The sequence below is a fragment of the Girardinichthys multiradiatus genome, chromosome 1 (assembly GCF_021462225.1).
Source record: "Girardinichthys multiradiatus isolate DD_20200921_A chromosome 1, DD_fGirMul_XY1, whole genome shotgun sequence".
Taxonomy (NCBI): Eukaryota; Metazoa; Chordata; class Actinopteri; order Cyprinodontiformes; family Goodeidae; genus Girardinichthys; species Girardinichthys multiradiatus.
Genome location: NC_061794.1, coordinates 36,761,230 through 36,776,119, shown reverse-complemented (window position 1 = coordinate 36,776,119; position 14,890 = coordinate 36,761,230). Strand labels below are relative to the sequence as shown.

At 36.9% G+C, this 14,890-nt stretch overlaps 2 protein-coding genes across 3 annotated transcripts in view; one reads left to right on the top strand and one right to left on the bottom strand.

Annotated features, from left to right (window-relative positions):
* Nucleotides 1-1,817: 1,817 nt before the first annotated feature.
* Nucleotides 1,818-14,890, top strand: part of mitfb (melanocyte inducing transcription factor b) — a 41,466-nt gene continuing 28,393 nt past the window's right edge. The window contains exon 1 of the mRNA XM_047373916.1: nt 1,818-2,016. Within this exon, the coding sequence (XP_047229872.1) occupies nt 1,913-2,016 (104 nt within the window). The 5' untranslated portion in view covers nt 1,818-1,912. The remainder of the gene's footprint in view (nt 2,017-14,890) is intronic.
* The window catches only part of LOC124873357 (2-epi-5-epi-valiolone synthase-like), a 44,731-nt gene continuing 41,264 nt past the window's right edge, over nt 11,424-14,890 (bottom strand). Inside the window, exon 5 of one of the 2 annotated variants that reach the window (XM_047373944.1) lies at nt 11,424-12,169. In XM_047373944.1, coding sequence (XP_047229900.1) covers nt 12,141-12,169 — 29 coding nt within the window. In that variant the 3' untranslated portion in view covers nt 11,424-12,140. The remainder of the gene's footprint in view (nt 12,170-14,890) is intronic. The other variant, XM_047373936.1, reaches the window with a different exon arrangement.

Below are 14,890 nucleotides of genomic sequence, written 5' to 3'. Positions count from 1 at the left end.
GGGCTCTGGGTAATCAGTGCATCTGTTCACTCAGCTACAACATCCAGAACAATGCATGTGTCTGGTCTATTGTGTGTGTGCCGAGTAATCTTTAACTGAAAGTTAAACCCTGCAGCACGTTTCATATCTCCTGTCCTGACTGAACGTGAGCTTTCTTTTTATTTGTGTCTGATTAATTGGGTTGCTCAAAAATGTTGATTCTGTTATAATCCCTGTGTCTAAGTTCGGTTCTGAATGTAGTTAATTCAGGAAATATTTTTGGTGTGCAATGGGCTTTGCTTGCCGGACAGATGCCCAATTACATCGTAACCGCATTGGTAAAATGAAAACTTCAAACCAGTTCAGTAGGCTGGGCAGAATGCAAACTTTATATTTCCACTATGTTTCCACTTTTTCAGTATAAGTCAAAAAAGGATTTTTTTTTTAGAACTATGCTGCCCCTCAGTGGAAGATAACAGTTTAACTGAGTACACTAATAACTAATGCAGTGAACTGCTTGTAACTGTTGAGAGGACAAGAAGCAAAATAATTTTTTGTTTTTCAGTCCCGGATTGGTTTGAATACCTGCATGATTTCACAAAACAGATTCATTAATCAGACTGTGTTTTAAATAGCTTTAGTTTTTTGACAGAAAAATAAACAGCTTAGCGTTGGATTAAATTATAAAAGACTTGCCATGCTTGTCATATTCACTTGTCAAACACTGTGCAGGCAGCACTGTGAACCAAAACAAATAGAGGTGGGAATTCCTCACCCAATCAAACCAAGTTCCCTGGACTATCCTTGGGTGAAAGCAGTCTAAGTAGGTGTGCCCATAATATCAGATAGTGGATCGGTTAGAATTTCCTCCATATTAAGGAAGAAAATGTTGAAGTCTTTTATGGTACCAGAACCGCAAAAATACAGATCAGAACTCAGCTTGGCCCAATGAGGCAAAAACCAAAGAGCATGTTCTTATGCACTCAGACCTGAATTCCAACCCCCAATTAGTCTGAGAAAATCAGCATTGATTGTCTGCTACCCTGCTCTTCTGATAATTTGAAGACTCGGGGCTTCACTCTTGGACCACTTTTATACAATATATATAAGGTCCAGCTAGTTCAAATGATGAGTACTACAATATGCCTGATATGCAAGCTGATGACACATAACTTTATTGGCTCCTTTAAAACATGACTAAAATCCTTTTTGTTTACTTCAGCTTTACAGTTCATCAGTAAAAATTTGTAATCATGTCTTAGCGATGTTATTCATTTGCATTTTAATGCTTCTTTCTTTTTATGTAATGCTTCTTATTGTTTTGTTTTATTTTTACTATTACACTTGTAATTAATTTCTTGTTTTAGAGTATTTTCCTTTATCTTTGTTCCTTTTTCATCCTAGAAGGCAAATAACATTGAGTATAAATAGTGCTATACCGATAAATCTGGCTTGCAGCTTTAATTCATTTTTAAATCAGATAACATTTAGCTCTAATTATACCTGTCTGTTGCATGGCAATAAGTCTCTGCAGGAGCTATTTATTATTTCAGTTAATTAAAATTTATATTGTCATCTGTTTGCAATTCGTTTTCAATAATAATGTTAATTTGACCTCACGATCATTTTAATTTACATGAAACGCTTTGTAATTTATCAAATCTGGGTAAAATCACCTCCGTTGCTGCAGCCAATCACAATCTTGCTGACGTTACAGATCAGGTGCATTCTGGTGTTCGTAGTTCTTGAATGGTCTTAAGTCCGTCAACCACCCTGCGCTCGCTGCTGTGGCGGACTACAGAGCTCCTGGTCCTGGACAGAGGCGGCTCGCATTGACGGCTGCTTTACTCCGCGAACTACGGTGGTGCAAACATCGTCCGCCTGTTTCTTTGTTTTATTCAATAAGGGCTTTCAGAAGTTGACAACCGCTACAATGCAGTCTGAATCGGGAATAGTTCCAGACTTTGAGGTAGGAGAGGACTTCCAGGACGAACCTAAAACATACTACGAGTTGAAGAGTCAGCCCCTGAAAAACAGGTCAGTTCTCCGCGCTCAGTGTGGACAGTTATTTTCAAGGCTGCTGCAACAGCTTTTTGGGGTTGAGGTGATAATTAGGCTGTGGACTTTTCTGAGCGCTGACCTGAATGCTGGGCAGGTCGCTGCGGTTTCCACAGGGATGTTGCTAGACCTGCTCCTAGCGCTGACCTCTGCAGCTGGACGCGGTCCGTACGGTTATCCTGCTGGCATGAAGTCAGTTATGCAACACTTAGGTGTTGTCTTGTCAATATCAACTTCAAATATTAGTTCACAGAAGAGCACACAGGGTTTTTGGTTAGCCTTACTCATGCGGATGGCTGATACTCTTCAAACAAAATAGGGAGTGGTGTTTTTTTTTTTATTGACTAATTTAAAAAGCCACTGGGAATTACATGAGAATCTGGCTTCTATTCACCTTCATCATATAATATGTTGATAGCGTAGCTAATGAACCTAGGGCTTTTCTTTAGTCGAGGATAGAGGTGCATCTCAGGACATTAGAATGCCATTAAAAGTCAATATATGTCAACAGTTTAATTTAAAAAGGGAAATTCATGTAAACTATAGACTCATTACACATAGTTATTTCTCTTAGTTTGATAATAGTTGCCTACATCTAATGAAAGCACCAAATTTAGTTTCTCAGAAAATGTAAATACCAATAAGAAATTATTTTTAATACAGAAATTTACCTTTGAAATGCATGTCCATATACTGTGCAACATTTGCATTCCATACTTGTTTGTGGTACCTTCTGCATAAATTACTGCTTAAAAATGGCATGTCCTGGATACTTCTAGGTGTCTTAAGTAACTGAGTCCAGTCCACATCCACACATTGTGAATTTCCTTCAAATTGCTGAATGGGCTTTGTTCACAATCTCTCAAGGCTGCGGTAAACACTGATGCTTGTGCACCTTTTTCTGCCGTACTTTTTCCTTCCACTTAACTTTTCATTATTATGCTTGCATACAATGCTATGTGAACAGACAGCTTCTTAAGCAACGACTTTTTGTGGTGTACCCTGTTTGTTGAGGTTACCAGTTACTGTTTGCTGTCATGTCTGCTGCCTTCCCTATGATTGTGTTGGCCATAACACGACATTTCGGTGTAACAAAATGCTTTCATTTGTAGTAAGTGTTGTTATAATTTTTCATTAGCTGCAAGCTATAATCACCATACCTAACAGAAAATAAATGCTTAAAGTATGTCAGTCTGTTTGAAATGATTCAATATATCTGACTTTCAAGTTTTAGCAGAAATTATTGAAAAAAAGACAATTAAGATGAACAATTGAATCAGTTTAATGCACGATGAGGAAAATTCTTTTTAGTTCCGTTTATTTATATTAAATCACCAGAGAAAAGCAATCTGAAGATATTTTACAAAGAAGTCCAATTCATATCCAGTGACAGAATACATAGTTATTTTGGGTCAATCTAATTAATTCCAGCACAATCCAATCAACTAATCAGATTCAGACCCAAACACAAACAGTCCAAGTTGGTCCTAATTACAGTAGATTACAGTCAGATGATCATAAAATACAAATTGTCTGAAGAACTATCTAAAACCTTTATGATACATGAATGTTTAATTATAATGTAATCATTCCTGTTCTTTATGTCTATATTAGTTTTACATTTTATATACATTGCAACTGTTTATAAGTGCACCAGCTGCACCTCTATTAAATGTGATGGGCTTATCTTGAAGTGGGCCTCCAAATGAAATTTGGGTCAGGACCTGTTACAACTTAAGGCTGGCTTTGACAGATCAGGATTATGTCTCAGAAGTTTGAAACCAATATTCAGTGGTTAATAATTTGTTTGTATCTAAAACATAAACGTAATAGTGAGTGACTTATTACCAGATAGGTGTCTTATTATATTACAAAGACTATATACTTTTTGAAAGTTGGTATGTACCCGGGGAAAAAAACCATATTGTTTCTTCATTTAAAAATCTTTTTAGAGAAATGCCAGAGAAAATAGCAGATTGACCAGAGTTTTCTCTGGCTTTATAGTGCATAGAATAATGCAATGCTGCTCCCTCCCCTGATCTGTTGCTACTAATTGCTTGTCAGCTGGCTAAAAGAAGGGTCTTAAAAATGGTAGACAAATTCAACAGTATGGACAACTTGGACAGTTATGGCATGTAAACTGATGCAACTAACGACGTGTAATATTCTGCTGAAGGTGCGTACTCTTCAATCTTCTTAAGTCTGTCAAAAATCAAATTAGCAATGAAAAAATGTTTTACAGCTGTACCTTTAAAACACTAGAATATAATTTGAAGTTTACTTTATCTTAATAATTTAATTAACCTGATGAATCTATACCTAATATAGTGTACCATATAGATACAGAACAGAGTCATATATTTCAAGTCTTTATTTCTGTTCATTTTGATGATTATGTCTTAGAGCTAAAGAAAAATTTAAAAAAATCATTTTCTTAGAAATTATATATAAACATGCTTTTATTAGGCCCAAGTTTCTGTATTAAAAATCACAATTACCAGAAATAAAGTTTCCACATTCAGCTCATTAATGCCTGTTCTAACATCTCACACTGTCTCTGCGGACTCAGGTCCGATGTGTGGTAGGATTTCACCTTTTACCCTTTTGTTGCAACTCTTGCACAGTGATACGATGCATTATATCCTACTGTATGTAATATTTAAATGATATTAACGCAAGGGATTCAATAATTATGTGTCCCCAGAGGTTCCATAATTATCAAGATGTTGTTAAATACTTGTGAAAATGCTGTCTTAATGGGAGCTAGATGAGAAAATCGATACAACCCTGAGAAGCCTCTGTGACAAATGAAGCAAAAGTCAGAAGATCACCGCTGTCTCAGTTAACTCCCTGTTCCTCTTTTCTTAACCAACCAAAAACAGAAAAAAAAAGTAGTGACATGTTGTCTGTCGTGATTTGTCGCGTGTGAGTTGTCGAATCCTCATGCTGAACGGGCTGAGATGCATTGTGACCTCAGTTATGAATTTCTTTCTAAATTTAAAAAGGCAGGAAAGTTTCTAAGGTATGGTGTAAAAATGTGATTCTTCTCTGGGTGTTTTTAGTACATAATAAAAGACTTATGAGACAACCCCTGACTAATGCAATTATTTACTGTCTGTCTCATGTGAGCACATCACAGTGTAGAAGTGGTAAACTTGGCCTCATTTTCAGTGGATCACAATTTGCAGACTGAATAGATTTTTGTTTTTATTCCCCCTGTTCCAGATTTGCACTGCAGCTCCTTGTTTTTAACTATATGAGTGGAAAACATGATCTTGGACAGTCCCAACCTTTAACCCAGTTCTGCATTTTTAAACTAATGCCTTCAATTTCTTCATTAGTGAAATTTCATTACACTGTTCCACACACGTGGCTGAGTCTGAGCTGTGTTACTGCAGGCGGGGTTGTAGCGGCGGTGAATCCCTGTCGCATTATTTGCACTGCATTGTTTCAGTATACGTGAAGTTGCCTGAAGCATTGTTTCGAATGAAGGTCTCCCACTTCCTCTTCCCATCACATGAATATGACCCAGCACAATAATAGTCATGATGACTGGGATGTGTTATTGCAAACACTGGATATTATTCTCGTCAATGTCTTCTAACAGCTGGCTCAGCTGTTTCTTAAATTAGTGTTCTTGGGTGCGACAGAATGTTATCTCAGCTTTCACAGGTCTCTTTGTTTTCTTGCTATCTTCAGATCAGTTTGACAGAGTGTGCATGCTGCTGTAGACCATGTGCGAGACTTTTTGTGCCTATATATAGATGTGATGAAGGCGTTGAACTAGTTTTCTATGCAGTGTAAATAAGGTGTGCAAGTTTAGCACTTTAGAAGCCTTACATCTGAACGTGTGAGTAGAGGAATTTTATTTTAGTTTTTTGCACACCAAATCAAACTGAAAAAGAAAGTTTAAAACTCCTATTTTATAATACATACGTATTTTAACTAATAAATATTTGAACCACATTTGCCAAAGATACTTAAAACCTGGGTCACTGTCCTTTGGTGTTTATGTCAAGTACTTTGTGAAAGCACTCATACCCCTTGAACCTTTTCACATTTTGTCAGTTTACAACTACAAATGTCTGAATATTTTGTTTGGATTTTATGCAATAAAACAATGCAAAGTACAGTATAGTAGAATGGAAATTATTTGTGGTTTGGAAAGATCTTTACAAATAAAATATGAGTAGTGCAGTATGCATTTTCTATCAGCTTTATTTACTGTAATACCCCTAAATAAACCAACTAACTTTCCTCAGAAACCACCTAATTAGTAAATAGAGCCCACCTGGATGTATTTTGATTTTCGATATAAATTCAGCTGTTCTGAGAAGACCTCGCAGGTTTGTGTTGTGGAGAAGTTTAAATCTGGGCTAGGTATAAAACAATATGCCAAGCTTTAAACATCTCATGGAGCACTGTTTAATCCATCATCCAAAGCATTACTGCAAACCTAATAGGCTGCACAATATATCCTGAATATATTGGCATTGCAGTTAAGCAAAGAACTATTATGAGTGGAATAATTATTAACTAATATTGATTGAAGTGTTATGAACTTGCGTTTTACATTCTAATGTAATATTTAGCTAGTTGGACAGAGTCTTACGGCAGCAGATGTTCACACAGGACACAAATGACATTGCCCAAAATGTTAAAGGTCATAGAGTGTAGAAAGCACAGAAGAAAATGGGAACGTATCACAACTGGTATTGTTTCAATATTTACCAGTATTATTGGCATATTCGCAACATTTTCTGATATCGTGCAGCTCTAAAACCTACCAAAACATGTTGATATTATTGCAGTTTTCTGCAGGGTTTGATATTAGTACCTAACCTTTTCATTGTCTACATAAATTACATCTGTAAAACATCAAATGACCAGTTTATTTTTTTGCAGATGACACAGAAGGTTTAAGTAATGACTCAAGGTTTAATGCAAATAAAGCAATGCCCTATTTCAGTTTCTGGTATTTGGCATTAATACAGTTAACACTGTTATGAAGGTAAGGAAAATGGTCACCAATGGTAATATAGAAAGAGTTCATCACATTGAATTGTTGAACTTGGCCACAAAACCATCTGAGGTTGGGCAGAGACCCAAAGCCTTGGAAATAGCTTTGTAACTGATAGATGTCAATGACTTTGTTTATTATGTGTTCTGGACTTCTGATATAAAGAATGAAAGGTTGAATTTTGAGATATTTTTACCTACTTCATCTTGTCAGGCAAGTCCTAATTAAGAGATCGCTTGATTCTACAGTAGGGATGAGTACCGACTGCGATACTTTTATAGGTACTGACCGAATTCAGTCAGTACTACTGAGTACTGATTCATGTAAAGTCAAACGGTATCATGTTTCAGTACCTAAACGCATCATTGTGACACTGAGTGAAACAGTGCCTGATTTTCTATGCCGCATATGAACACAGCATTGCACGCACAAGAGTGTAATAAGTTCAGTAGCTGCTGGTACCGTCAACAAAGCAAGCATGTCTGATAGAAAGTGCTCGAAAGTATGGCTCCACTTTTCAAAATGCGATGCAGATTAAGCTCAATATTTGTGGCGCTAATGCTAGGCCAGCGGCAGGAATACTTCTAATCTGAGGAAGTACCTGGTTAAGCAAAGGATTTTTCTCGAGGCTGAAAAGTGCACAATTTCCATCAGCCTCAGATCTACGGCTACAACTCCTGCATTCAGCACCGTTAGCACGCCTGCAACATGGGAGAAGAAATTTTTGAAACAACTGAGATGTTACAATACAAACAGCTGGGTGTTGCTGTTTGACATATTCATTAAAGTTTATATATTGAGAAACAAATATGTTAAATAGAACAATTTTTAGATTTTATTATTAACATTAATTATTATTATTAACATTTATTACCACATAAACACAGACAAAAGTACCGAAAACTGGTACCGTTGAGTATCGATATCGATTCCCAGGTACCGAGTTTCGGTACCGTATCAGGTTCAAATGTAAAAGGTTACCATCCCTATTCGATGGGTCAGATCTGGGGGTGTCGTTACTGAAATTGACCCAAACAAAATTGAGTTAATCAGTTTATTTAGGATTTTACAAGGATTGTAGTTTCCATCAATATTGGTGTTATTATTATTGTATGTATGGATGAAGACAGTAAAACAACAGCTACAAAGTTTATTAGTATTAGTATTTTGTGGTTGAATCAAACATAATAGTCCTTACAATTTTGGGCACACTTTTTCCATCATTCTAAAAAGCTTGAGCACATTTAAGTATATGGAAGGTTTCTGTTGGTGGTCAGACCTGGTTTTCACAGTATAATATGTTGCGTAATGTCTGAAATGCATGAACATCTGTGTTTAGTGTCCAAGAGTCCGAGGTTAAGGGGGTTGTTGGGAGCAGCTTGTTCTCTTAAGGAAAAGCAGACGGTGATGCCAAGATGGCAGATAGATTTCATCCCTGATCTAAGAACGATCCAAAAAGCTAAATGATACGAGCAGGTCTGCAACTGGAGTAAAACACTGTCTGAACTGCAGTCACAGACTGTCCTGTGTCTAAATGATCTTTGAAGTCTCTTTTTACTTTGCATTTCTATGTCAAGGTGCCCCTAAATGTTTTTCTTTTTCACTTGTTTACATTCGGTTTTAATAATACTGACTTGTGATCTTTGTCTGCCTCTGATGGAGACCACAGGGAACTGCAGCACCAACAAAGAACTACTTACTTGGAAAGCTGAACAAATTTGTGTGCTGGGGTTTTCTTCTCTCTCTTAGTATTATACAGCTGTTTAATCTACACTTGAATGGAAAAATGCAGCAGCATGATAGCTTTCCACCAGGGTTATCTCCCAATGTTTGTTCCATGCAGTGTCAGAGTTAATTTTAAAGTAACATAAGATAGTTAATCAAGAAATCTGTTCATCAAGAAACTAATTCCATGAATATTTATAAATATTTTTATTTCTAGCAGAATAGTTTAAATGACTACTTGGTAACTGCAGCTGGAAAAGATGCACCGGATTTTTTAATGTTTGCTAAAGGTTAAGTTAAAACTGTTTAAATTATTACAGTCATGATAATTATTTATTATTATCACATTTATGGAAAATGAGATATGGAGATATATTATTTTGTAGGAATAGTTTTTGGTTTGGATTAGATTGGGGTTGTGTTGTCTACTTATAAGCAATCAGTAGCTTAGCTGTGTGTGCAGCATCCAGCCATTGCATTTTTAGACTAAAGGACAAGCTCTCACTGGGGAGTCAAGCTATCTGCCTCTCAGAGTCCATACAAGAATGAAAAGAGAATTTTAGCCATCTCTCAAACATTTTCAGGAAGTCCAAAATTGTATTGAGGAAACTGACGTTTGAACAGGGCCTATTCTCGAATGTGGATTCTACAAACTGAGATCACTCTAATTGTTGCCTACTTCAGATAATATTTTTGCAGATAAACTGTAGAAACTGGGACTTAAGGGTACTATCTTTATGTTACTGTGCAATTTGTTTTACACAAACTAGTTTATTTCTCCAACATTTGTCCTAAAACTATCTTAGTGCTGCCCTCTTTGGGTTGAACATTGGCTACTGCGGTTAAATTTTCCTATTGGTTTAAACGGTACAACCTGGTACATGTGTACGTCACAGTCCCCGCGTTCGGGTATAAAACGATCTCAATCAGCCACACTGCCCCATTCTGCCGTCCACTGCCTTGGCAGTGCCGGCTTCAGGCATTGCTGAGTCAGTGCCTTTAGCCAGCGGCTCAAACTGATGAGGGTCAGGCCCGCTGGGCTGCCTCAACTCTGGTGACGAGGGGGGTGAAAAATCTTCCACTTCAAAAGATATATCCGTGGCAAAACTACCAGTGTCTCTCTGCTCACTCTCCACATTTCAGTATATCAAATGAAGCTAGCTGCCACTTTCCCTCGTCCTCCTGACCACACCCCCGCTTAACCCCCTCCCATCCCCACACTTGGCCGTGTCCCTCTGTGTCTGTCGGCACTGCCCACTTTGGTGGCATTTTGGGGGTACCAAAATTTTGGGGGCAGGGTTATGGTTTTACACTGGGTTTAATTCCACTTTAAACTTTAAGTTCCACTTTAAACTCATTTGAAGTACTCGATCATTTAAAACTCAAATTACTGCTTTAAGAGTAACACTAAAGCTTTTTTGTTGTCATTATCCAGCATTCTTATTATATTATCTCTTTTAATCTGCTTCAGAAAGGTCTATCTTGTCCTTCGTTTTTTGCTTAACAACGTTCAAATGAAGGTGACAGAGAGCGAAGATATCTAAGTTATTTCAATTTAGCCTTCTGGAGATTTAATCAAAAATGTGATTATCTCTTAGCAGAGAATGTATTGTTGTAATTTTATGGTAGTAGTTTTATTTTTTCACAGAGTAGTTTTGTGGCCTTATGTCTTTCTTAATGTTTCATTCTGTAACTGTTGTCTTAGTGACTTAGTGTTTTGTTTTCAGAAACAAATCCTACCACATACTGATGTTGTAAATGGCTGTACTACTATGAAGAGTCTGGACCACAATAAAGTTGTATTTTTGGATGAAGGTTGTGTGTTCTGCCAGGTGGGCAAAGCCTCTGTTTCAGAGGAGAGCAGAGAAAGGAAACAGGTTGTCACCAGCACACAGTTTGCAGGACTTTATTTATGGAGTGTTATTTCTTAGCAGCCTTTTAATTTGACATCTCACCAGTTTGTTCTTTCACACTGTTCTCAACCTGCATTCTTTTTATAGCTAAGTATTTTTATGATGGTGTGTAATAACACTGCCTTATCATATTACCTTTTTTTAGCCATCAAGAAACCCAAACTAAATAGGAATTAGAAATTAATGAAAGATAGCCTGAAAAAACCCTCCCTGAGTAGGAGAAAAGTGAAATATTTTGTTCTGGAGATATTTAGACTGATTATAGTAAGCATACTGTGGAGCAGTGATGCTTCTCAGCCCTGCGTGTTTACTTAAAGAGTGCAAAAATGCATATTCTTTATGCAGTCAGAAGAATATTATCTAAAAACAATAGAACTGCACCATATATTGAATTGCAAACTTCATCACACTTTGGCAATAACAAATAACAACTTGAATGCAATATTTGGTAGTCAGTTATAAATTGTATTGTATAAATAGGAAGAGATGCAAATTGTGATGTTACGGGAGAAGAGGTGGTTTATAATAGGTTTATACTTCTACCCACTGCTTTGAATGTTTATCACTTCTCGTATTTACTGTCTTTTTTTATTGTACTTTACAACGTTCAGTAAACATAAATCTAGAATTTAATTAGATTTCAAATGCCACGCATTCATGCTGTACATGTAAATAATACATTAGGGCCAGTTGGATGGACTTTTATTTCCCTGGATGCCAACACCTGATATGGGTTTTAGTGACAGAGATGCTAAAGTTCACGGAGAGGGATGAGGATATCATGATGGACAAAGAGAAAAGAGAAAAACATCAGTTTCAGCAGATATCTTCATTGCATCACATTTTACAACAGTATTGCATTTACATGTATTCCTACTATCATGCAGTCATACTTGAAAGGACTTCTTTTTTTATCTGTACCTTAACAGTTAACTTATTTAGAGGAAATAGTTATTGGGTAACAAAATTGCACTCTGATGCTGATACATAAAACTAAGCTGATGTTGACTCTTTAGCATAACATTTAACAAGCTTTCTAAACATCAAAGCAATGTTTGTCTTGGATAATTGTGCAATTTCAGTCATTTGTTTGAGAGAACTGTTAGCAGAAATTTATGACATTTGTGCCATAATACAAGTAAAATTGTTTCTTTGCTTGTGACATCTTAAAGATGTAGGTTTACGATTTTATTGTAGGACGCCCTGTTCAACACGTGTCAACACATGTCTCTAAGTGAAACAGTATCTGTGCTGGTTTGCACAGTGTGCTGGTGGACAGCATGTTTCCAGTGGGCTCCGGCCCTTTCCTTTCTTCTGCTCTTCTGTGGCTCTGGATGGGGCTGGTCTGCTGCCTCTGACTCTGTGAGGTGATTGGAGATTCCGGGCCGGGTCCTGGAGCCTCCCCCCTGTGACACACTTTCAGTGCGGTCCCACCAGCATGACTTTCACTGCTCTCCAAGGGCGGGTGGTGCACCTTCAGGGGAAAAACAAACAAATATGGAGGCTGCTGGAATGCAAGTTTACAGACCCTGCTCATTTGACTTTCTGTGAGTACAGCTCCTCAGAATCTCTGATATTGTTTTCTTGCTTTATATGGGTTCTTATTTGGTAGATATCCTTAATGCATACATAAAGTTAATGTGGGAAATAACAAGCGCTAGAAGATTTCTTGCTATATGTGTTATAAATGACTTCTTGATATAAAACATTGAAATTTGTTATTTTTATTTTTTGTTCAGTTCGCAATGGGTGTTGGGCCAAAACAGACTGATATATCTGTAATTATTGTACTTTCACTACTTTGTCAATGCAAAGTAACTCAGTGTCTTATTTAATCACTGTATGCCACTCATTATGGCCTGCATCAAAGACTCAGCTCTGACTGTTTGACCAATGGTGGATATGATGGAGCAGAATAGTGATACCAATCATGAGTTGTGGTGGGCAGGGCTGTGTAAGACTGTACAACCATTGTGTTTTTTTTGTAGTCCCCTTTTGTGAGATACACACAAACATGAGAGGAGGTTTGCGTACGCACAAGAACGAAAAGGGTAAAAAAAAAAAGGACAAAAGGTTTTTATATGTTTCAGTTGTTCTGCTGGCAGAAAGCCAAAAAACATTGAGAGAAAGAAACAGAAGAGAGGTGGTGCTTTGCTGAGTTAAGCCATTTCAGGTCATTCTTACAGCGCAACACAACAGTTTCTTAAATCTGATTGTATTTAAACAAAATGAGAAGTTTCCGAATTTTAAGATCAGTTTTTGGAAAATATTTTTGCTTCATTTTGGAAACTTTATAACATTTAATTTAGATAGGTCAGGAAAATGTGGATATTCCCGTAGCAGTAGAGAAATGGCAATGATATGAGGTATGATCCTGTAATCGAGAAGATAGGTTGATACTGTAAAATGTGTCCTAGAAACAGATATTTTATATTATAGCTGTAAAATTACGAGTTCTGTACATATCACCACTATCACCATTGCTACGTCTATATCTATATCCATATATAGATATAGATATAGATATAGATATAGATGGGGGGATCAGTGAAATTATTTCTGTTTGCCAAATGAGGGAATTTTTGGAAAAATTTTTGAATAATAAAGGAGTGAATCCTTTCCAGTGAATGGGGGAGTTTACATTGTACATATTCTTAGTATTTAAGCTGTGATGTTGGTCAAACATGTTAGCTTTCACAATAGTTTGCTGAAATTCTGGTCCATTCCTCTTGACAGAACTGGTGTAAACAAGTCAGATTTGTAGGCTGCCTTTCTCATACACATCTTTTCAATTCTGGCTACAAATATTCTGCAATCAAGGCTTTGTGATGGCAACCCAAAAACATTGATGTTGTTGTCCATGAGCCACTCTGTAGCTAATTTGGAGGTATGCTAAGTGTCTCTGTCCTGGCTGATGTCTGGAAATGTTGCTTCAGTACTTCCACACAATGTTCTTTTCTCATGATGCAATCTGTTATAAAGTACCTGGGTCCCTGGGTATATTTGCAAACTAATCTGGATTTTTATGCTGCTTTTGAAGTAATGGGTTATTTCTCTCTGGGTGGCCTCTTAGCCCATTTTGTTATAGTAATCCTTCCATTGTGGATATTGACACTCTTTACCAGCTTAGGCCAGAATCTTTTGTTCTCAGATTGATACGCACATTTTACACAAAACACATTCATCTCTGGGACTCAGAACCTGTCTCCTTCATGCAAACGGTATGATCACTGGGGATTGCTATGCTGTTTGCATATAATTATTTATTTTCCATGGATGAACCAGCTCTGTGGAGGTCTACAATTCTCTTCATGATATTTTGCCTGACTCCTCTAATTCTCATGATTTTGCACAAGGAAGCACTGTGTTTAAGGGGTTGCCTTAAAATACATCCACTACTGTACCTCAGTTTGACTCTGAGGTTGTGAATTAATCATTTAGGGGCTTACAAAGCCATGGCATAACTATAATACAATAATTCTGACCTAAAACAGGAAACATTTAGTCTGATTCGGTGTCAGACAGTGAAAAAAATGGTTGTGTGTTTAAGTTAATATCTGGTTTAGCTGTTTATATATTACAGTATCGTATGTTTAAGTTGATTACTTTGTGCATTTTTATCACTTTTTGTTTAATAAAATGCAGCCACTCATGTAACAATTAAAGGTTATGTTGTTTATTGTGCTGATATAGGATTACACAAAAACGTAAAACTTTTGGATATGGATTGAATTCTTTGCACCATGTTTTTGCCAGTGCTTAAATATATTTTTTCAGTTTAAAGGAGACATATTACGCTTTTAAATCCATCCACACATTTAAATCATTCAGTTATGGTCTATATAAAGTGGAACTGCAATGCTTTGGTCTGAACTCCTTGTTATTGTAGCTCCACAGGCCCCTCTTTTACCTCTGTTCTGAGGTGCGTCTGAGAGCAACTCGTTTTGGTGCGGTCTCTTTAAATGCTATTAGGGTGCTTCACACCCTGCCCGCCTCCAGGTCGCAGAGTGTCCAACTTCACCTCATTTGTCCATTTTTGTAGTTTGATAACAGAGATACAATTATCTAGGGGTGCATTAACTTTTTATTCCCAAATTGATTAAGAGATGTCAACAAAGGAACTGGTCCCTTAATTAGATAGTCTTTTAGCAAATCCTTTTTGATACTGGAAGAGGTTGCTGAAGCACTCGACCTT